This window comes from Solanum stenotomum, chromosome 2 (genome assembly GCF_019186545.1).
Source record: "Solanum stenotomum isolate F172 chromosome 2, ASM1918654v1, whole genome shotgun sequence".
NCBI lineage: Eukaryota > Viridiplantae > Streptophyta > Magnoliopsida > Solanales > Solanaceae > Solanum > Solanum stenotomum.
The window spans coordinates 50,467,025-50,491,888 of NC_064283.1; the positions used below are offsets into that span (position 1 = coordinate 50,467,025).

At 32.7% G+C, this 24,864-nt stretch overlaps 1 protein-coding gene and 1 pseudogene across 1 annotated transcript; one reads left to right on the forward strand and one right to left on the reverse strand.

Moving 5' to 3' along the window:
* The first annotated feature begins 14,226 nt into the window (after positions 1–14,226).
* LOC125857095 (putative UPF0481 protein At3g02645) lies at positions 14,227–16,919 on the forward strand (annotated as a pseudogene).
* A 1,987-nt stretch (positions 16,920–18,906) lies between these two features.
* On the reverse strand, positions 18,907–20,770 carry LOC125857103 (glucan endo-1,3-beta-glucosidase-like). The gene is made up of 2 exons (XM_049536772.1): positions 20,703–20,770; positions 18,907–19,879 (listed from the first exon to the last, which is right to left on the reverse strand). Exons 1-2 carry the CDS (start codon positions 20,768–20,770, stop codon positions 18,907–18,909), a joined length of 1,041 nt encoding a protein of 346 aa, XP_049392729.1.
* Between the last annotated feature and the right edge of the window lie 4,094 nt (positions 20,771–24,864).

The following is a 24,864-nucleotide window of genomic DNA, read 5'->3' on the forward strand; positions in this document are numbered from 1 at the left end:
TAAAATATAAAACATAATGCGACTCTGCTGGGAGAATTGAATGGGTTCTAACCTTAAAATTAACTTATTTGGCTATTTGTTTAAATTGCTTAATTGTTTCAATTCTTATATATTATAAACTGTGACATCATGGCATCGATTCCGCCAAATGGCAAATAGTTTGCATTAGAAAAAAAAGGTGGTTACGTGGCTTTCCACGGATGTCCATCAGAAAAGTACCTTCAAATTCTTTTGAAGTGATAACAAATAGTTGGCTTGTGATCATCCAACGTCGTTTATTATACTTCACCCCGTAGTTTGTCCAACTCGGTTAACCATGTCTTGTCTCAAAACCAACTCTTAGTCAACTAGCGTAGAGCGAAACCAAATCCCTTTTAGTGCATTGAACTAAGATGACCCAATACCCAAGGCGTGTTGGGCCTATTAGAGAGACCACCTTGAGTCCAAAACGGCCTACGGCCCAAATGGACGTTCATATTTATGTGTTAAATTTGAAAGATGTATACATTTTTTAAAAACTCATTGTCCTTTGGGGTAAGGAGTAGATTATAGCCTATTATAGTCGAAGAAAGATCTTTATAAGCTACTAATCGATCCAAAGGCGTTGGCACCCGGAGACGACAACAAGTTTAAGAAAGATGGATTTTCCATGAAGGCATAACTTAGGATTGTACCCCTGCATGGGACTGATTATTGTATCCATTTTCCCTATTATGTATCCCTATTCAGTTTTATTCGCAAAGCTTGTATAAATTTGGATTTTGGAGAAATGTGATGTTTTAAATTATGTATACATCTTTCAAATCGTTAGGCCTACCCTTGGCACAAAAGGGTCACATATATGTTTAGAATGCCCAATTTTGTTTATGTGTTATAACTAATTGTGTGAATATGTTGCTTTATTAGAAGATGGTCTAGCCTACTCTTTAGGAAATTTTCTAGAACCCCTAAGCACAAATAACAAGTCATTATCGAAAATACGTCTAAATACTCCTCGAGTCTTTAGTTTCTCAACAAAATCTGAATTTTATTTTGACTATTACTCTCTCATCTCAAAAAAAAAAGTCAATTCTTCATCTCAAAATCAAAAGGAGATTCAAGTTGATCGAACTACGTAGGACCTGAATTCTCCCTCATGAGATACGTAGGCAACCTTTCAAGGCTCGGTCCCCATTATTGAGAAATTATGTCTTTTCCAACTCTTGCAAGGAAACTAGAGTTACATCTCGTTCGAAAATCAAAAGTACTACGATGAAAGATACAAAGGGATTTTGACTCAATGCAAGTCAACATTCCTGATTCACTAACTCCAAAATTAAATAGACAATTTTTTGTCTATTTAGTCATCTCATATATATGTGCCTAATTTATCTTCACATAAAGCAACTTTTGTGTGCTTATTATGTTGTGTGTGATATCTTGTATTACTTATTACCTACACAAACTAACACATTTGCCTTTTGAGTTATTTTTGCTTTGTGAGGTACTCAAAACTGATTTGTGTTGAGAAATTGGTTGAACATTCAAAGTTCTCAAAGATTCCTTCCCCAATCGAAATTTGTTGAAAGGAAAAAGAAATGACTCAAAATAGTGAGAATATTGGCCTGACCGAAGTTGCTATAGTCCAGCCCCCTGCCGTTGAACAAAATGAGTTTCATAGTTGATCCAGCAGATTGCTAAAATGAGGGTTGAGCTCCAGAGAAAGCAAGATTTGCCAATTCCGGCTGTCAATGTCAACACTCTAGGTGATGGAAGGCTTCCACTCAATTTTCCTCCTCTGAATTCAAACTCGGAACATGTCCTTAATAACCTACCCTCCAACCCTACTCAAAATCCCTCCACCATCGGCTTAACTACTCCAAATCTTCAGCACACCATCACTTCATGCCAAACATTCCCTCCCTTTCAAAGCCTAAATGTCAACCATCCTCAAACATCTCTTTTCATGTACCAGACCCCTTCTCAAGGAAATCAAAATCCACCAAACACTCAATCCTTACCTACAAAAGTAACTTTTGATATTTATGTCCACACCGAACCATACCTTCACTATACTGCATATTCTAAGCTTGACCACTACGAAGAGAAGGAAAAGGAGTGGAGGACCAAAGAGGAAATGACTAAGAAGATCATGAAGGACGAGATTGCGGAAGCGATAAAAGAACTTCATTACTCTTCAGATGTTATGGGGTTGTACTACGAAAATTTATGCATTCATCCGAATTTAGACCTTCCGGGAGGGTTCAAAGTGCCAAAGTTCGTCACTTTTAAAGGAACTGAAAATCCTCTATCACATCTGAAAGTTTATTGTGATCAACTTGTGGGAGTTGGAAAAAATGAAGCATTATTGATGTGTCTCTTCAGACGAAGTCTAAATGGAGAAGCTCTGGAGTGGATTACATTACAAGAATTAAAACAATGGATGAGTTGGAATGCACTCGCAAAGGATTTCACTAAAAGATTTGGACATAATGTAGAAGTTGCCCTTGATCGCTACTATTTGGAGAAAATCAAACAGAAGTCCACAGAAAACTATCGAGAGTACGCTCTTCGTTAGAGAAAAGAGGTTGCTAGAGTTCAACCTCCCATGTTTGAACATGAGATCACTGAAATGTTTATTTGAACTCAAAAGCCTAAGTACTATGAAAGCATGTTGTGTATGATGGGACAAAAATTTGTTGAGATCGTCAAGGTGGGAGAAGCTTTGGAAGATGGTTTCAAGACTGGAAAAGTCACAAACCTTACCGCATGGCAAGCCAATGGAAAAGCTACCAGGATTAGTGATATGAATATACCAAAGGGAAAAGACGAAGATGTATATGTTGTCATGGCTACCCATATGTGTTCGGCTTCACAAAGAAAATATCAAAACCACAATGTCAATCAGAAAAAATTTCCCCATCCAGACTTTAGGAAGGCTACTAAGGTATTTACACCACTAAGGGAATCTCAAACTCAACTTTATGAAAGGTTGAAAGCAATGGGTATGCTCCATCATATAGAAGGAAGATCAGCCAATCCTTCAGGGAAATTCACAGGGCTGACCACAGATGTGCTTATCATTCAGGGGTTGTTGGACATGACACAAAAAATTGTTCAACCCTCAAGCACAAGATTCAAAACATGATCAACAACAATTTGATAAATATTGAGGAAACCACCTCAGAGGATAACATATTAGATGCTTAAGAGTGAGCGCAAGACTTTTCTAAACTGAGTCATTTGAAGATATTCGTCATCAAAGGTCGAAAAGAAGTATGCCCAGTATTGGCCAAAATTTTGCATATGAAGTTATTGTTATCTTTCTTTTGAAAATGTATATTTAATCTTTTTCTTCACATTTTATCGCATGTTCCTTGTAATGAACTACGCTGATCTAAATTCTCAAGAATGAGATACATAGGCGGCCTGTGTCGGCCTCGGTTACCCCTTTATTCAACTTTCAATATTTTCTTTGTACTTGAACTACATTCCATCTGAATTCTCAAGAATGAGATACGTAGGCGGCCTATGTCGGCCTCGGCCGTTTCCTTATCAAAATTACCTATTTTTGTTAATCCTTGAGAGAGGGAACTACTTTGACCTGATTCCTGCATCAATGGGATACGTAGGCGCCATAACGACTCGTTCATATTCCCCGTAAGATTTCCATCTCACTTTTAATGGAAACTAGGACATAATATTTTAGAGGATCTCAAAAATTCATTTGAAGGTGGGCTTCTTCAACAAGTCAAAGACTAAAGATCAAAATGCAACTGAGTTAGTTTTGAGTGGATCTCAAAAGATTAAGGAGAAATTTTCTAGAGAATCTAGTTTGCAACTGGGACAGAATTTTTGAGATCATCTCAAAAATTCCACAAAAATGTCATTTGTTAAAAACTTATACTTATTATTATTGAGGCAAACTAGGACAAAATTTTGAGAAGGGACCTCAAAACTCCAGAACGAGCAACCTCAGAATTAACAAAGAAAGTTACAAGAGTTTTTCCGTATTTTAGACTGGGACAGAATTTTTGAGAAGGGTCCTCAAATATTCCATCAAGACTATCTTACAAAGGACGGACGAGCGTATAAGCCAACTGCATGAAGACAAGACCAACACAAATCAGTCTTTCAAACTAAAAAAAATTCTTTGGATGCAGGAATATTGAAGTCACAAAAATGGCAAAGTAAAGTTGTCACGTGTGACAAAAGGCGTCATTTACACCCATCGTGGCCTCATCAACATAACTTAGCAAACTTTTCATCTCATTTTATCTTATTTCATTATGTTGCCTCAAGTGATTTATAAACAGTCTCTTTTTATTTTGCAGGAATATTGAAGACAAACGCTAATAGATTCTTTCAAAGTTTTAAGAAACAACTTGTTGGAGGATCGCTAGTGACGAGTCATGATCAAAGTCACAATTAGGCTCACCATAACCTGATCTTGATAAGCCAAATAACTTAGTCTAGCGCTTTATCTTTAATTTTATTCTTTACTTCATCGTTGATACTAATGTTTGGTGTCAAGCTTTGCAGGTGATAGTATTGGTAAAGTTAGGATCATCTGTGAAATCGACATCAAATTTGAAGATGATCAAAAGTGACACTATCTTAGAAGTATTGCAAGGGAAAATCACCAAGTCCATCACATCAGAAAAGATGTTGGAGATTGGAATATCCTCATGACAGTCGAGTTATCAAATTCTTACAAATTATCGATAACGATTGGAGATGTCAGCAACAAACTCAAATTTTGTTGAGTTTGTCAAAGAATACGGGAGTGAATTTAATCTTCATGTGAAGGAATTAAGTCATTCAGCTCGATAATTTTGTTTTTTAAAAAGAGAGTTATGGTCGCGACGTGCATATGCGTCGATAAAGTTTTTTTTAGTATGATTGTCGCGTAGCAATTTAGTGTTTCTTTACAATGTCAGGGTCAAGATTTCAAAATTTGTTAGGTATCCACCCCATAAGTGGATTATATGTTTTGATTAGCTGATCAAATATTTTAGTATATAATTTTGTTGGGCGATCCACCCCATAAGTGGTTCGTATATTTGTTTGTCCATTTCAGGTTCCTATTTTGAACTATGTTGGATAATTATCAAGCATCCACCTCATTACAGATGAGATATTATCAAGTCATCCACCTCATTACAGTTGGGATATTATCAAGATATCCATCTCATTACATTTCGAATATTATCGAGTCATTCGCCTCGTTACAATTGGACTATTACCGAGCGTTCACCTCGTTACAGTTGGACTATTACCGAGCCATCCACCTCATTACAACTGGAATATTATCGAGCCATCCACCTCGTTACAGTTGAACTATTACCGAGCATCAACCTCGTTACAGTTGGACTATTACCAAGCTTCCACCTCATTACAGCTGGAATATTATCGAGCCATCCACCTTGTTACAGTTGGAATATTACCGAGGCATCCACCTCGTTACAGTTGGACTATTACCGAGCATCTATCTCGTTACAGTTGGACTATTACCGAGCATCCACCTCGTTACAACTGTAATATTATCGATTCATCCACCTCGTTAAAGTTGGAATATTATCGAACTTCCACCTCGTTACAGCTGAAATATTATCAAGTCATCCACCTCGTTATAGTTGGACTATTATTGAGCATCCACCTTGTTACAGTTGGACTATTACCGAGCATCCACCTCGTTACAGTTGGAATATTATCGATTCATCCACCTCGTTATAGTTGGAATATTATCGAGCCATCTATCTTGTTATAGTTGAAATATTATCGAGTCATCCACCTCATTACAGTTTGAATATTATCGAGCATCCACTGAATATTATCGAGCTTCCACCTCGTTACAATTGGACTATTATCAAGCATCCACCTCGTTACAGTTGGATTATTGTCAAGCCATCTAGCTCGTTGCAGAGATCATCGGAGTTCGCCATGCACATAACAAGCAATGACATCTCCAAATCCTCAGCAATTCATGAGTATAAGACATACGGTGTTCAAAGGCAGTATTCATTATCTTTTACTCTCAATACTTCTTTATTTTCTCATCTAGTTGAAAAAGATGTTTATGCTTATCCATTAAGATATACTCTTTTATTATATGAATGATCTTTCTGTATTTTTTTATTCAAGCCGCTAGCTAAAGCGGCACTATGTCTATTGATTGTTTACTTTGAGTGTGCAGATATATACTGAACATACCTATATGACATCTTTCAAAGCAAGAGTGATTTTAAAACACCAAGACGATGGTGTATCCACTGAAATGTGCAAGAAGATAACTGTAAAGCATCGTAAGAGATGCTACCATTTTCCCAGTTACAGTTTCTACTAACAAGTTTATTTCAGTCTTTGTCGAGAGCATCCAAGAGGATGAATTCTCAAATCAAACCAGAGGTGCGGACGACATCAACAAGGATACAGCACAACGTGGAAATTTTTCTTAGCAGAGAACGGGGACATAGTCCGGAGAGGAGAACCAAACTCTTAGGACGCGAGCTGAGAAGCGACTTCCACCACAATCAAACCACACCCCTATCAAAAGGCATGCGTGTTTTCTTTGGGTTTTATCGGTTTCAATTCCACATCCAAAAGAATTTGGTGTTTCACCGGAAACAACTTTCCAATCTGAGTGATAATGCGCCAAGAGCTTTGGAAATTATGTTCGTGTAAGTTCTTACTTATGGGTGTGAAGCACGCCACATTCATGGCTAAGAAGTTACAAGCCTCCTTTTCATACTCGACTTATTTTATCACTCTTCCCGACCAAAGGTTATCTTGCATAATATATTTCCTTTTCAACTGATCGAGTCGAACTACAAATAGCCTAATTCCTTGGGTTAAAGGATATGTAGGCAGGCTCAATGTTGAAAACTCGGCTGTATTCCAACAATCTCTCTCAAATCTTAGTCTCGAGCATTCTGATTTCTTCATAATTTAATATCGGGATACGTTTTGAATTCTTTCAGAATCGTGCGTGAAATCAAGTTTGTTGAAATATAAGTGGCATAAATTCTCATATAACCGGAGATATGTAGGAAACTCATTACCAGGGGTTCAACCATAATTCCTAAAGTCCGTACCAAAAACTCTTTTCTAAAGGATGAAGATGTGATCGGTCAAAATTGGATTTGTCAATTTCATTTGTCTCAGATTTCTTTCATCAATCCAAGTCAAATGAGGGACAATTGTTGACACTCACTATTGGACCTCCACAATAAAAATTAATCATCGATCTTCTTAAATTCCAAACAATTTGAAATAATTAGTTTTTATAAAGTTCAAAATATTTTTCAAGTTATTTTTAATTAATTTCATCATTTTTATAATTTTTAAATAGTATATTTTATAAATATTCGAAAGTCATCTCAAAAAGATTTTGTTTATTTGAATATTTGGCTAATTAGTTTAATTATTCAATAGTTTATATTTTTGAGTTAATTAGTTCGTAATTTAGTTGATTATTTTATTTCGTTAGAATTAAGAAGCGCATTAATTAATTTACATTAATTCGTCTTATTTTAATTTTGGCTAATTTCAACCAAGTGCCTCAATTTGATCGAAATTGCAATTTTACGTGGTTATTTTCTTAACTCAAATCGACCACATTCTTGGTTATCTTTTCGGACCCAATTCTTATTCCATTATTACCAGCAGACTTGGCCTAAACTTTCATTCAGCAATCACCAGCCCAACACCAATTCCTCTACCAACCCGGCCCAAGCCAAATCAAAATAGTACCCGACTGATCCAACCCTGTACTGTTTTTCTTCCTTGAGATAAAAAATCCAGGAAATCACGAGCCCAGCGGATCAGAATCCAAACCAACAGCCCATCCTCTCCTCTCCGTACGAAGCAATCCAGGTGTTGCAATCTCGATGCTCGATCGTCCTTCTCGAGAAATCAGACGGCTCCCTTTATTTTTCGGTTGAAGAATTGTACAAGATCGTACTAATTCCAGCAACCTTATCCTTTAGAGGAGAATTTGAAATTCGAATGGGAATTCATCCAAAAACCCACCCAATTTCCCCCCTTTTTCAGCCCTATTCTCCTCTATTTAAGCCTCTTTCTTCTTTATTGTTAGAGGTTGAAGAAAAGGTTGGGAATTTCAACTGATATAGAGAGAACTACCTAGCAAGAAATAGCTATAGAAATTACATCCGAAATACGTTTGAAATAGATAGGAGGTTCAGTTCAATCTCACTGTCGTGGTCTCGTTCATTGAGACTTTTGGAGTTTCATTGTGGTGGTGATAGTGCTCGTTTCAAGCTCGTCCTCCTGGTCTCGCTGCTCCAAAAAAGGTAATTCCTTTCCCTTTATTAAGTTCCTGCTTGTGTTGTTACCGTGTGTTATTGATTACCTTATTTCTTAATGTTCTACCTGACTCTTCTTAAATTCTTTCAATGCTCCGTCTTAATTTTATATAGAGCTTGTCGCGTTAGCATTCAGAGTTTGGTTTGTTTTCTATTAGATTTGTATAATCGTGATTCTTGTCTTAAACTCTGCTTGGCCGTAAAGTTCGACTCCTTCACTGTGTGTGGTGATATAGGTGTAATTGTAGTCATTTCTCTTTTGTTTTAATACACTGTTTCAAACTCTTTATCAATATTTATGGCTTAACTATTATGTTTGAGAACTAGATAGTTTCAAGTCATTTATGTGGGATTCATGCTTCAAATAATTGTTTGCTAGCCATATGTTTTTTTTTTGTATTTATTTAAAGACTGTTGATTTATTTTTTCTTGTTTAGATGACCAAATTTATATATATGGGTGCATGCTTATCTTTGGTCTCGGTAGAAGCTTTAATGTGCAACATAGTATGTATAATTTTCTTTTTATTAATGCATGTTAATTGATGTGATAATGCCAATTACCATTTCATACCACTTTGCTACCTAAATTTGAAGTTTAGTTCAATTTTAGTTCTATTTGTTGACTTCTCTCCTTGTCAACTTGTTAATCTATTAGATTAAGTTGTTGGTCATTCAAGCACAATCCATGTATTAATACACTTATAACCCTTTAACAAGTTGATATTTTTGCATAATACAGTTACTGTCGTAGATCTTGTTCATTGATCAATTGCTAATTATTTTTATTTCATCTTGTGCATGATCTCTCTCCATCCGAGTCCATTTTGGACTCTCCCGTTTGCATATCCTCGAGTTTAAGTTCGATTCTACCTCCTCGATCCAACAAAGTTGAAAAGTAAGCTGAACTACAGGTGGAAGAGAGGCCGAGATACGGCCAGTATACATGTTGTATACGTTGAATTAACAAGATATACAAGAAGTATACAGTGATATATGATGGTCGTATACGCTGTATACATCAGCAAAAATAGGGCCAAAAGCACCAAAAATTTCCAGCTTTGTATTTTGTTTAATTGGGCCAAAACCCATATATTTTAGAAATTATTTTGATAGTGTTAGGACAGGTGGAAGTTGGGCCAAAAGTCCAAAAGAAAGTTAATTTCTTATGATAGTTTAAGGTATAAATTATAGGAACCACATATTATAAGTACTAAATAACATCCTATCCCTTCTAGGTTTCTATTTATCAAAAATCTCTTAAAAATGATGTTTGTGGGATACATAGCGTTGTGCACAGGATACATTAGGTTTGATACATTCCACATAGCGGGATACATTAGGTTTGATACATTCCACATAGCGGGATACATAGCGTTGTGCAAGGGATACATTAGATTTGATACATTCCACATAGTGGATACATAGCGTTGTGCACGGGATACATGCGGGATACATAGGTAAATAAGAGATTTTTGAAAATTTTGAAATAAGTAAGGATAAATGGATATTAAAGTAAGTAAAGGAGTGTAGTTAAGTAATTTATCCTAGTTTAAGACAGGTACATATGAGCCAAAGGTCCAAAGCAAAAATTAGGTCTAAGTACTGGCCCAGGCGAATAGAAACCAGACTTGGGCCCAAATCTCCCTCTCTCCTTATTATATATTTCATGTTAATTTTATTGTTAGTAGATGCTTATTTGCTAATTAATTTTAAGGTTCTTAACTCATAATTCCCAAAGGACACCCATTTTGAGTTAGTTAACTTATAGTACTTTATCTTAAAATAACTAAGTATACTTGTCTATCCAAATTGATTTCTAAAAATTTTAAAACTTTTCTCTACTTAGACATTTTAGATAATATATTCCCTTTCCTCTCTAAATGATTTTAAGCTATAAAATTTGTTTATTCCGTAACTAGTCAAGCATGCCTATTGTTAGCTAAATATTTTAATTTTCGGATAACCGCAAGTAAGTGGACGTTTTAGGTGCTTTCAAAACCTTCCTAAAAAGTTAATATGAATCCCGAACCCCCTTTAAAGATTTTCATTAGATTTTCTGTTTTTAATCTTTTGAAAAATAGTTTTCTTAATTTTTCTTTAAAAATTAAGTGGCGACTCTTAAAACCCGTCGTTTTCTTTTTTTAAATGTAAAACAACTATACCCTTATTCTCGCATTATGCGCATTTCACATAGAGATGTTAAGTAACAAGTAATCTTTGTTGTAATTACGTAACACCAATGTTAACTAATCGAATGTTTCCTCATCATGCAATTTTTGTGTTTATGAACTTAATATTGTGTCACACCTCCATCATGAGGTAGGACTAGAGCTAGCTATTTCAGTCCATATTTATAAAATCAACTCATTTAATTAATTTTTTAATTTTAACGAAGTTGGGTCACTTGTATTTCAGTTGAGTAAATATGAGTTTCAATCTATTTTTAACCCATAAAACTATGAACAAATATGGGTATATTATATCCATATACGAACTCACATTTTTAAATAGAAGGAAAAAGTTCCTTAAAAATTGAGGCAAAACAATTTCTAGATCAATAAAAACACACCAATGCATCCTCAATCTCCCTACCTACCCCACTTGTCAGGAATTGGGACCCGAACCCGCATCAAGATCAATAGTCGGGTTCTGGATCTTGGTTCAGGATCGAGAGTCAGATCCCAAGTTGGAATCGGGGTTGGGAGGTGGAGTCTGGGCCGAAAGTCAGGTCTCAGGTCGGGGAGAAGAATTAGGTCTCAAGTCGAGATTTAGGTCGGGAGTTGGGAGTTAGGTCTCAGGTCAGAAGTTAGAGCTGAATCTCGAGTCGTGATCAGGAGTTAGGTACAAATCCCCAATCCCAAATAAGGATCGAAAGTCGGAGTCCGGAGATGGGTCTCGGGTCCTACCATAGGACGCAATTGACACCCAACTCTAACTATGTATCGAGGGAACGCTATCTAACAGACTAATTTGCTAAGTTGTTTTAATTCAAATAAAAATCAAGCCATAGCTAACAATACTATTATGCTTAAGTCTGCAATTAAATACTAAAAGTCTGAAAGCTTTACTGTCAAGGCCTCAAGGGGGAGGACAACAACAACGTTTGGTGAAAAATTATCATCAGCTTTAAGAGGTTAATTTCCCTTCTTTGATTCTAGGATTTCTTTACCAAAATAAGCCATTACTAAAATCAAATATTCATCAAAATAATACTTTTTTTTTTTTACAAAACTGGTACAAACGTGCATCATAGTAACGAATTATAATCAGAATAATGAATTATAAAATGTTATTGACTGTAACATTTTATGTTTTTTTACTCCATTAGACCTTTATTTATTTTGTCATTGAATTTTTTTGAATAAAATATAGCCTAAAACGTTATTGAAAAAAAATACGTTTATACTAATTTTGTAAAATTTTTAAAAATATGTATTATTTTGGTGAATTGATTTTAATAATAGCTTATTTTGATAATGAAAAAAAAATTGATTCTACTAGAGTTCAATGAGATGATTTTCGTTGGGTATTGAAAGTTTTAATACCAATAAGAAATATTACGAGCAACAATAATTATATTATCGTTAGAGCTTCTTCCTTTTTTAAATACCATTAAGTAGATCTTTGTGAATATATTTTATTAATATATAAAAATTCAACATAAAGAAAAAATAAAAAGAAACAAAAAATGGGAAAATAAATAAGAAATTGACAGATCCTCCAATTCTATCTACCCACACACCAATTAAGAAAGTTGATTTATGAATAATTTTTAAATTGTTTGGTATATGGCATTGACAAATAATGGATAAATGAGATTAAAGTTAGTTCGAATCAAACATGCCCAAAATTTTAATTTATGAATTCTAGATTTAAAAAATATTACTCCCTTCGTCTCAATTTATGTGGCATTTTTCGAATTTTGAAATTTAAACAAATTTATCTTTGATCGTAAATTTTTCATATATCTTATAATTATTTTGAATTGTCAATTATTATGACTTATAGTACTTTTTACATAGTTTACAAATATATAAATTTCATTTCGAAAAAATTGAAGATTCCACGCGCAAATTTTCTGTCAAACTTAAATTGTTTGACTCTCGAAAAATGAAAAGTATCACATAAATTAGGACAAAGAAAGTACTTACTAAGTTCTAGATATATTATTATATATATTTTTGTAATTGTTTTTAATATAAATACAAAATTTTAACAAAAGTTTATATTAAAATTTGCTACCAAGAATTAGGTCAGAAGAAATATATATTCTCTTATTATATAAGAGACAGTTTGTGTTGCGTCGACGTGCCTGTTTCAGTGTGTTCTTTAAAAAAACTTAAAAAATAATATATTTTTTGTTCTACTTTAATTTAATTAGCGTATAATTTTTTCGCATCTGCTTCAGTGTGTTCTTTAAAAAGAACTTAAAAATTTATTTCTTTTATTCTACTTTAATTTAATTAGCGCGTATAATTTTTTTTGCATTTATTTCTTTTGTTCTATTTTATTTTAATTAGTGTATAATTTTTTCGTATCCGTCGATATGTCTGCTTCAACGTGTTTTTTCAAAAAAAACTTAAAAATTTATTTCTTTTGTTCTACTTTAATTTAATTAGTGTATAATTTTTCCAAAATTATGGAATCTGTTTTAGCTATGAATTTTAGTTTTAAGTTCAAGAAGACATGCATGCTTCAGCGTGTTTCAAAAAAATATTTCAAAAAAAATTACTTCTTTTTTTCTACTTTAATTTAATTAGTGTATAACTTTTTCGAAATTATGAAATCCGTTTTAGCTATGACTTTTAGTTTTAAATTCATATTCTTTAGTTATTGCTTTATGGAATTCGTTTTAGCTATGACTTTAATTATTTCGAACGTCGGTAATATTTGTTTATATCTTATAACTACTTTGAGTGAAAAATCAACGATCGATGACAAAAAATACATTAATTATGAATCTCTTAATGAAACTCTTCACAATAAATTTGCACAAATAAAAAGTAATTAACAACTTAAATATCTAAAAATCATATCAAAATTTAATTAACTTTTTAAATTCTACCTACATCATATAAATTAAAATTAAAAATATTAAGATATTAAGCCCGTGCTAGCACGGACACCTTTTATACTAGTAAATAGATAAGAACCACAAATAAGTCAATATCTCTAATCACGCCGAGCTTGCAAAATAATTGAGGGAAAGAATGAATCATTGACTTAGAGTCAACGATTTCTCATTGCCAACAGTATTTTGAGTTGAAAGGCCAAAACAAGGCCACGTATCAAGATACTGGTTTCAATTATTGATCTTGGGTGTGTCGATATATTTTCATCAAAAATTATTTAATATAAAAAAAACAAATTGATTTATAAGTAGAAAATATTATCTTAAAGAATTTTATGTAGAGTTAAAATAAATATTATAGGAAATAGGGTGAGAGTTGGTTGTTGGGTGCAAGGGTGGAGTTCGGCATCACTTTTTTGGAGAAAAAATATACTATTTATACATTATTGAAATTAGTTTTTATGTATATATAATAGATAAAAATTCCCTTCGATTTTTTTTCTATGTTTACTTCTTCATATTGTGAATATTTTAGTGAAAATCTCGACTCTATTACTTATAGAGTGGTAGGGGTGGAGTTTATGGGATGAGGATTAGGTGCATTGAAAGGTGAGAAAGAAAATAATTAATGTAGAATGTCACTTATAAAACTTGTTTTCTATATTTCCACTCGAAAAGACAATTTCCTAATTATTAAGAAACTTAAACTTTAAGATAAAATTATTTTTATAAATTTTGACCAATCAAATATAAAAAAAAAAATTAAAATCTTTTTTTAAAAATATTTTCATCCATACCAAACACACCCTTTTTCCCCTTTATAAATCCAGGAGAAGCAAAGAGTAGAAGTGACCAACATAAGAAAAAACACAGCCTAACCAAAGAGGTAACTTTCTGCACCATCTCATTTTATGCTAAACATTACAAAATAATTATCTATGCAAAATAACTCATACTTTTATTTGAGTCTTGAGATTCTTACTTGATATTAATTTTTATCTTCTATTTTATATTTGGTGTTGAATATTTACTTTGGGGATTGATTATTTCAAAATCCTGCTAGAAAGCTTCATATTGAAAGGTGAAGTGCTCTCTTTACTAAAGGTAACTTCATTCACCCAACTTAACCCTGCGAATTTTAGCATGAATAAAAGAATATTAACCACTCAATCGTAACAATCTTCCATGGTTACCATATTACAATTTTAAATATTTTAATATTATACCATTTTGATACTATACTATTTTCACCTCATACACTACTAAAAAGAAAGTTTTTTTCTATAGTGGATCAATGAGTAATTTGTGCTATGAAGAAAAAAAATCACTCATTTTTTATTGAACTAGTTCACTGAAAAAGAATGAACGATGGAAAGTAAAATCTCACTGAAATAATGAGAAACACTCTAATTTTTTTTCATATGAAAACATTACAATTTTATTTCTTACTTATTCAGTTAAAATATTTATAGAAATGACCACTAAACATTTTTCAGTAAAATTTTTTTTTATTATCCTGATATCTTTCTTTTGTAGGAACCATACATCAAGAAAGGAAAGTTGTCAAAGAGGGATGTCACACTCTATTGAGATTACCACAATAGATGATCAATGTCCACTTCTTCATCAAACTAAAAAAGATAATGTCTCTCTCTCAAAGTCAAACATATATGCATTACTTTTTTTTTTCTTTTTGTATAAAATGCAAGATTGAAAGTGTTTCAAAATTTAATTAGAATACTAAAAATTTTATTGTATCGTATCATTGTATAAAATGGAACAAGGTAAACCAAAATAATTTTCATATATTCACAACTCAAGGGATCTCAATTTTTTTTTTCTTTTAGCAATTGCCAAAAGTAATAGTAATCCCTTTTATTGGTTGGTAACTATTATATATTTTATAATTTACAATAATACCCTTTCTCATTCTATTTTCTTCCTTATCCCTATGTATAGAATTTCAAAGATTGAAAATACAAAAAGAACTCATTCTTCTCCATAATCCTTTTTGTAAATATCTCCATAATGTTGCAAAAAATAATGATTATGTTCTACTCATTACAGATAGAAGAAGCAGGAAAAATAAATGGTCAATATACCAATAAATCTGCAAATCATATCATTGATGAAAAATTGAAGGATTTGGACAAATATACATCTAAAAAATTCATTGCCATATTCAAAGTAAACGTAGGGCTACGAAAATCAAATCCAGATGCTTATACACCAATGTTGATCTCCATTGGTCCTTACCATAAAAAGAATCCACAACTTGGTTCAATGGAAAAGTACAAATTGATGTACCTACGATGATTTCTCCAGCGTAAAAGGGGGCTTGGTGTGGAACATTGCATTACTGAAATTGAGAAACTTAAAGGCATAGCACTAAAGTGTTACGATGATATAGAGAACTTGGACAATGATATCGTTGACAAATTTTCAGAAATACTTTTACTAGATGGATGTTTCGTGGTTGAGTTTATTCGAGAGTGTAGTGGAATGAAGCCTAATAGAGAAGACAAAATAATAAGCACAAATTGTATGATAAACCTTGTACTTCGAGACTTGTTACTAGAAAACCAACTTCCTTTCTTTGTGCTAACCAAGCTTCAATACATGACAAAGGAAGTTGATGAACTACCAATCACAAAACTAGTAAAGGAGACTTTTTTTTCTATATTACCAAAGATGGCTCATGCATCCTATCTTGAGAGGGAAGGTGATGTCAAATGCATCAAACATTTGCTTCAACTCGTACACATGTCGTCTCATCCTTCATACTATAATTCTTTATGGCATGTTCAAGACTTAAGTTTGAAGATTATATCAAAAGATCAAGACTACCAAACATGGCATGCCAATATACCTAACGTAACAGAGCTTTGCGAAGCAGGAGTTAGATTTTCAAAAGTTGGAAATACTTATAGTGACCTTGAAGATAGGACAACTTTGTTTGATATCAAATTTGAGAATGGACGGATGCAAATTCCTTGTTTTGAAGTTGATGATGTAACAGAGACCCTCCTGAGAAATCTCATTGCCTACGAGCAACAAACATGTGATGTACTTCCTAAACATTTCAGTGATTTTGCAGTGTTTATGGATTATCTTATCGACTCAGACAAAGATGTGAATGTGCTTCGTCGAAAAGGAATCATAAGCAATAATCTAGGAGAGGACAATGAATTAGCTAGCATCTTTAATAAAATTGGGCAAGGGGTCAATGTCTCAAGTGATTTCTATTACAAAGAAGAATGCAGAAAAGTAATTCAACATTGTGAACAACCCTGGAACAGAATGAAGGCAAATTTGAGGCACAATTACTTCAATAGTCCTTGAGCAGGAATTTCAACTGTGGCAGCCATCATACTCCTCTTATGCACAGCTATACAAACTATTCTAGCTTTCATAAGCCTTTTTAAGTAGTTGTTTATATAAAATTATGTGTTTTTAAGGGATTAATATTGTATCGAAGTTGTCTTGATGGATTTCAGAATGTGTTCCATCTTTAATTAAATGATGGGATAATACATATTTTCCCTCCCAAACTTAAATTTGGGGTCCTATGACGATCCTCACATACTAGCTCAAATTGATATAAACACCATGCCCCGAGTCCTAATGTGGCATAAAGAGTGCATAGTAGCTTTGGAGAAGTAGGGGTAGATGAAAAATCGTGAAAAGATGAAAGAAAAACAATATATAAAAATGACAGGAGAAAAAAAGTTATGTGGATCACATGTCGTGTGAGCACCACCTTCCAGCCACAACGGTTTGATTTGTTACATTAAAAATAACTTGCATTACATAATTTCTAAAACCATCCTTGCAAAATTGGTGGGCTATGAAGTCTTACAACAGAGTTCAGAAACTTCTTCTGCAATCAATTCATGTTATTGTTTGTTGGGAGATATGGAAATCTTGAGAGAAGAATAAATTCTATTATTATCATATGATAAAGCACTGTAAAGGGAACATCAAATTAAGGTTGACAATTTGTCATTAATGACTCATTTCCTACTATGATTTTTAAACAACATGAAAATGGTCGTCAGAAGAAATTAATCGTGTCGATTTTTTTCCGTTCTCTGCTTCAAAGGGAAATTCAAAATTTAAAATTTATATGTTCATACAGCGACCTCAAGTAAATAATCTGAAAATGTACATAAATTTTGCGATACGAGTGGACATTGACAGCCTTTTATTGTTTTCTCTTTTCTTTTTCAAATCAATTTCTGCAACAAATTAATTGCTTTGGATTATTAACAATAATAGTCCTGGTATATATTGTTGGGATTTATGCAGTTTTGATGATTAACAAAGAAAGATGAAACACGTCGGTCAACATGATCCAAAGGTACACTGTCACAAGCAGTTAAATTCGGGGAAAACTCTTAAAATGAATAAAGACAAGTGTGTTGAAATCAAGGAATGAGTGATATTAATTTCGTGATAAATCTCAAGGAAATAAACATTGGGTGAATTAAAGAGAAAGAATCAGTGAGTTTGAATAAGGGGATTTGTCGTGAGTGGCCATTGCAACAATTATTGCAGGAGTTTCTTTCTTCAATTCCTCATGTTTGAGGAAGAGGCCATAATCAATTAGTTTCGCATACAATTCTTCAGATGAGATGATGGAATCTCTTGCAACGGAAATTTCACAAAAATTTAACCCATGATCACTCAGTACTTTCACTACCAACTGATTGTTGGTAATTGTAGCACCGGCAGTGGCGAGCTCATTGTAGATAGAGCATACTTAATGGAGATAATTGATGACTGGACGAGAATCCTTTGATAGTCGTGTGAACTAATCATGAAGGCTGAAAATTCACGTTTGGGACTTGTTGGCATAAATCAGGTGCAAGGAGTCCCAAGCAATTAGGAGTGGAGGCAACAACCACGGTTGAAGCAATTGTCAGGTCGACAGAAGCCATTATTGCATTCTGGATCAATTGATCCTGGCGGAACCAAGTGTTGTAAGCTAGCTTTGCCACTTCTTTACTATTTTTGTGATTGTTGATGAGGGAGCGGGAGAAGAATTGTCAATATGTCCGAACAAATTGTGCCCACACATAAGCATGGAAACAATAACTGTTAGGGTTGCTGCCAGTAGGTTCTACATTCCTTACGTTCTCAAGCATGTTAAGAGTGAGTTTGTGATGGTAGTCAAAGCGTGAAAAAGAATCCCTTAGAATTTAGATGTGAGCTATGATACCATATAAGTAATTGAGCAAGATGAAACAAAAGACTGTTTTATTATTCGATAAAGAACTAATATATAAATTCCTACCATGGAAACTAAACCAATAAATTAGGAAAATAAGAGAATAAACTCTTAAAGTGGTGCATACATATCTAACAACCTATGTCGTAAAACAGTAAACAGTAACAACATGTGAAGTGCAATAACAGTAATTACGTTCTAATAATAACCACACCTCAAAAATATTAATTTACTCAGAGCTAGAGAATCACTGAGACAATTCCACTCCATTTTTTATTTTTTTACATTATTTATCTTACTCTAGTTGAACCTAATGTCATAAGCTTTAATTCCATTGTCTCCAAAAATACCAAAGTGTCTCTCAAACTCCTCCCCACTTTTTCCATTCTCATCAAACATATCAAACAAAAAAATGTCCAAGCCAACTCCAGGCCTCTTAGGCGTGCCAACATTGTTCAAAGCTCTTCTCACAATATTTTCATTATAAGTAAAGGCATTGTCAATGCTCGCGCCATCAGTTCCAGAAGTTGGCCATCCTGTCTCTGTGACCATCACAGGAATATCGTTAAATCCTTCCTTCTCCATGGCATAAACAAATGCATCAATGGAAGCATCAAACATGTTGTCGTAAGCCAAGTTCTTGTCATATTCCATGTATGATGACCTATTTAATAGTGCATGGTCCAATGAAACATACTTTGGATTGTTAATGTAAGCGAAAAAGGGGTAAACATTCACCATTAATGGCGATCTTGTGTCACGTAGAAATTGTAATAAAGGAACAAGAATTTGTTTGACATTAGATTCAAAAGTTCCAGAGGAAGAAGGAGGGTATGTATTGGAAAGTATTGTAGATGCATGAGAGGAAGAAACCTTAATGGTTGTAGCTAGGCCTAATGTTTGAAGAGCTTGATAAAGTTTTGAAATTGAAGGAACTATATAAGGGGAGTAAAATGGATCTTCAAGGAATATTTCATTGCCAACTACTAAATATTTAACTTGATTAGGAGAAACATAGGCAAAAATATTTGATTGTAGCCATTTTATGGAGGTTTTCACAGGACTATTAGCTAGGGTAGGTAAGATTTCATTAGGTACTCCAATCAAAAGATCAATTCCAGTTCCAGAAAATGGTTGTAATACTTCTGGATGAGGATTGAATAGACGAATTCTCGAAATGTCATTTGCTTTTATGACATTGATAGCTTCTGATGGTGGTGGAAGGTTTGTACCTACGCGGCCATAACATACTCCAATTGTTGCTTCAACTGCAAGGAATTAAATCACTAAGGTTATGGAATTGTAGGAGACACAAAATTGAAAAATGAGTATTGAAAGTTCACATTTTTATTTTACACTATTAGGTTAAAATAAGTTTAACATAAATACATTGATAGTGTAAGTAAATGTTGACATTAATTGTTTAGTACCCTAGCAAGTTGTTAGTACCTGATAGCGTAAAAAATTTACACGATCGATGAATACTGGTTGAACTCTAGACTAATTACTATTGTTGGTAACTATTCATATAGTCTATACGGTAAATATTACCTCCTCCATTTAAAAAAGAATATAATGACATAGTTTCCTTTTTAATCTGTTTCAAAAAGAATGACCCATTTCCTTTTTTGGCAACACTTTATCTTCAACTTTTCACGTGGCATGTTTAAGGCAACAAGATTAAAGGACATTTTGGTACATTTGACATTTCTTCTTTCTTTTCTTAAACTCCGTTCCAAGTCAAATTAGGTCACTTTTTTAAACGGATGGACGATGGAGTAATATATTTACTCTTGACTTCTCAAATCTCAGATTTAGCGTCAATATAATATAATTCCCACTATATTATATTTAACGTCAATAATAAAAATGAGTATTTATAACCAACATCCTATATAAATACTGTTAAAGGCTTTAGCGACTCCAGAATTAATGAGATTAACTCAATTACTGCTAAATGTCTCTTTTGTTATAATGATATTAAAATACACTAATAAAAGTTTTTACACTGTCGAAACATATAAGTTAAGACTTCGTTGAAAAAATTGTATTGGAATTAGAAGAGGAGGAATATAAATGATCATTAGGAATCTGTGGAATAATTCCAATGAAGAATGAAGGCACAGTATATAACCAAAAGGACGTCTTGAATTAACACTCCCATAAGTGTACTTGATTTCTTCACTAAATTTCTTTTCTCTTTGCTAGGAGTTCTGGGAAATCTACAACATAAAATACCATGGGGAGACATGGTTCAGATTATTCTCTTCTACGTAATTTTCTTCATGAGTATGGTTCTTGGTTACTTCTTGGTGCGGTTTGGTTGAATTCTAGGTTGATACTCAAGTATACTTCTTTTTCGTTTTTTATAATGAACTAATTCTAAAAGTTTGTAAGTTTTTTAAAACAATTCAACTTCATAAGTTGTTAAATTTTAAACTATCGAAAAGAAATTTTATTAGATAAAATTACTTAATTAATTTATAATAAAATTTAATGAAGTATAAACTTTACCTCCGATTTAATTAGAACTTTCCGCATACTTAAACGTAGAGCTATTCATGGTTATGGTTAAAATGTCAATTCGAATTATAATCCGAACCAAATTTTAAAAAAAATGATATTTGGTTTGGTTTGATTTGGTTAGGTTTGATTTTAAATTTTGAAAACCGATAATATTTGGTTTGGTTTTGGTTTTACTAAATACAAACCACAAAAATAACCAAACCGAACCGAGAAATTAGATATACAAATTTTATAATTATTTATATATTTTCATAAATTAAATACAAATATTTTGTTAAATTTTAATTAACTTAACTCTTTAAGTTTACCATTTTCTCAAGCCCAACACTTTAAATTTTAGCCCAACTATTACAACCCTAAATCCAAGTCCCTCAAAATCCATTACATTAGTCTTTACCTATCCTACCTCACATAAGATAGTCACACTTTCTATTAATTGAATCACTTTGTTCGTGTAATAATAACTCTATTATTGCTTAATTGAACCCACAGTTAGGGGTGTGCATCGATCAATTCAGTTTTATGTATTATCGGTTCGATTTATCGATTTTCAGTTTTTAAATACACTAAATCAATAACCAAAATAAGAAGATATTTTTTATCGGTTTTGGTCCTTAACAATTTGGTTTTTGGTTTAACCAATAAGAAAAATGCTTAGAAAGTAAATATATAACTTCTCTAATAAATTTGACGCGACAAGACAATAATGCAACTTTACAAATGCTCATAAAATAGAAACAATAATAACAAATATGAAAAGAACTATACCTGTGTAACACAAAGAGAAATTAAGAGGAATAAGGTTCTTACCTTAGGTTTTGACGATTTGTATAATGTAAAGTTGTGAACTCAAAGTCACACTGAAGTATATTTTGAAGGCTAAATCACAAAGACATAACTAGGAAGATGTTGAGATAAATATTTAATACTTATGTATAGGTAAAAGTTGTAAATTAGTATAGTCTTAATTGTTTATTGGCTTACCCAATAACCCAATATTGAAAATCAATACCAAACCAATAACTCAATAATTTTTTTTTTATAAAACCATTACAAAATCGTTAACCCAATAACAATAAATCAATAACACTTTTTTTGATTCGATTTATTGGTCGGTTCACTTTATTAGTCGGTTCGACTTTCGCACACCCCTAATCTTGGTAGATTTAATGTGGATTGCTCATATACTAGGTGACTTTGTCTATCAAGATACGTATGTCCTCAAAAAAAATATTACTTTCAAATTAAAAAAAATAGAAAAATCGAACCAAACCGACGGTAATTTTTTTCATTTTGTTTGGTTTGGTTTTAGAAATTTAAAAACTTACTAGATTGATTTTATTTTTATTTTAATCAATAACCGATCCAAACTTAACCACGAACGCCCCTACTTGAATGAGCCTCACAAGTCACAAGATAATTAGCCTTCTAAAGGTTAAGTTTAACACACAAGTTGATCCTAGGAATAGTGGCTACTGAAATTGTCAAATTAATACTCGAAAATACCTATAACTATTTATAATATAAATCTAGGGGAAAAGGGTCTGAAAAATACTTCAACTTTAGCCGAAATTGTTGTTACGATACCAAACTTTACGGAGGACCTATTACCCCCTAGACTATTTAATACCGTATTTTAAATATATATATTTGCCCAGGTGGTCAAGTGCGTGAAAGCACGACGCACATGCGCATAGGGAATGAAATAATTTTTTTTATGCCCAATCAATAAATGTCACGTATCAATACAGTGATTAAACTATATCTGTTTCTTTTTACCTCTAATTCTAATTCATTTTACACCCTTTCTCTTTCGCTAGAATACAAATCTGAAAACCACCATTGAAGGGCTTAACAAGTAAGCTTTGTATTAAACAAATTATATTCTTTAATTTCAGATTTTTTTCTTTGTTGGTCTTATTTGTTCTATTGTTATTTAAGGCTTTTAATTTCTTTTCTCATATTTCTAAAAAAAAATTGTTAGGGTTATCCATGGAAGATGTAAAATTGGATTTGAATAGCATTTGTTTTGATAAAGATGATCCAAAGTTGAATGAAGAAGTGCAATGCTTTCACGGTTTGTTGCTCCCTTTGAAAACTTCTTGGTATGATAATAATCTGGGTAGAAGATTTTGGTCTTGTCCATACTATGAATCACAAAAGTGTAAATATTTTCGATGGAGGGATGATATGGTTAATGAACGATTTAAGTTCATCATTCATAAGTTGGTGAAGAAAATGAAGGACGTGAATGAACTATTAGTTGCAAATGTAAATAAAATGAAGGAGATGGAAGAAATCAATAGTTATAATGATAGACATTACGGAGATGGAAGCTCAATCTGTCTTTACCCAGTTGGAAGAACAATCTAGTGTGAAACAGATGGGAGGAGTGCTTTCAGACTGTGAAGAGGTAGACAAACTGATTGAGGTGAAGAAGAAATGGAGTAGCTATTGTAGCTTTATTGACAAACCCTAACAATTTTTACTTCAACAAAATCAACAATAACGTCAATAGTAACTAAACCCTAGATAATTTTTGCTGAAAAATTCAATTCTAAGATTAGACGACATGAAAAAGGACTAACCTTTAAGAACTACTGCTTTCTTAGTTCAGTTCAGGAATAGTCACAGAACGATTTCAGACACGCTATCAAGAAACACGATTTCAGACACACTATCAAGAATCCTCAACAACTAACACGATTTGGTCTTTGATTTCTTCTTTGGCCTAAGTGAAAGAAAGTTTTGGGAACGAGACAGGTTTAGGAGTGATGATTGATTTCCTCTTTTTTGACATTTCAAATATATTTATTAAAAGGGAACGTATTGACTAATTTGATTAATTTTATGAATTAAAACGCACGTGTGACACACTCAATTAAGATAGACTGAGTATGGGCAAATATATATATTTAAAATACGGTATTAAATAGTCTAGGGGGGTAATAAGTCCTCCGTAAAGTTTGGTATCGTAACAAAAATTTCGGCCAAAGTTGAAGTATTTTTCAGACCCTTTTCCCTAAATCTAGATATAGATAAGGTAATGTGGCACCTCTCTATGGCCTTCAAATAGATTTATCTTTTTCCTTTTTTTTTAAACTTTTTTTCTCATTTTAAAATTAATTGTGATATGTAAAAATAAAAATGTCACTCTTTAAATGTGTTAGTTACACCTCTTAAATATAGTTTCTCCTCCCTCCCCTATAGTATGTTACATAGTTATTATTGTATTGTTGGAGTTTGAGCTTTTAATATAATATAAATAAATAAATATTGATATAAAATGTAGAAGATATACTACATTGGATGGTTTTAGTTGGAGTATTATATTAATTTAACATTTAAGTTATAGTGTTCAAATTCCACTGAACTTTGAGATTCTCAACATCTGTAAATCACACTTGAGTGTTTAAGAAGAAAAGAATAGAAAACTTTTTAAAAAATCGTAGTTTAGAATGTGAGAAAACCCCTCCTTTTATAGTTAATTACAAAGGGCAGTATGAACATGTGCTAATTGTGTTTAATAATAAAAGTCACAAGCCTTCAGAAAAGTCACAATCCTTCGAAAAGGTCACAACTCATCGGAAAAGTCACAACTCTTTGAAAAGGTCGTAATCATTCAATGAGAAAAGGTGTGTGCTTTTAAAATAAAATAAAATAATATAAATAAATATAATATAAAACATAGAAGATATACTAAATTGGGTGTTTTAAGAATTAATTAAGAAC

What these genes read in the sequence shown, in the direction of transcription:
- LOC125857103 (XM_049536772.1), bottom strand. Translation starts at nt 20,770, where the DNA reads ATGGGAGTGTTAATTCAAGACGTCCTTTTGGTTATATACTGTGCCTTC. An exon ending in ATTCTTCATTGGAATTATTC is followed by an intron (nt 19,880 to 20,702) that starts CACAGATTCCTA and finishes GATTTAATTCCT; the next exon opens with TGCAGTTGAAGCAACAATTG.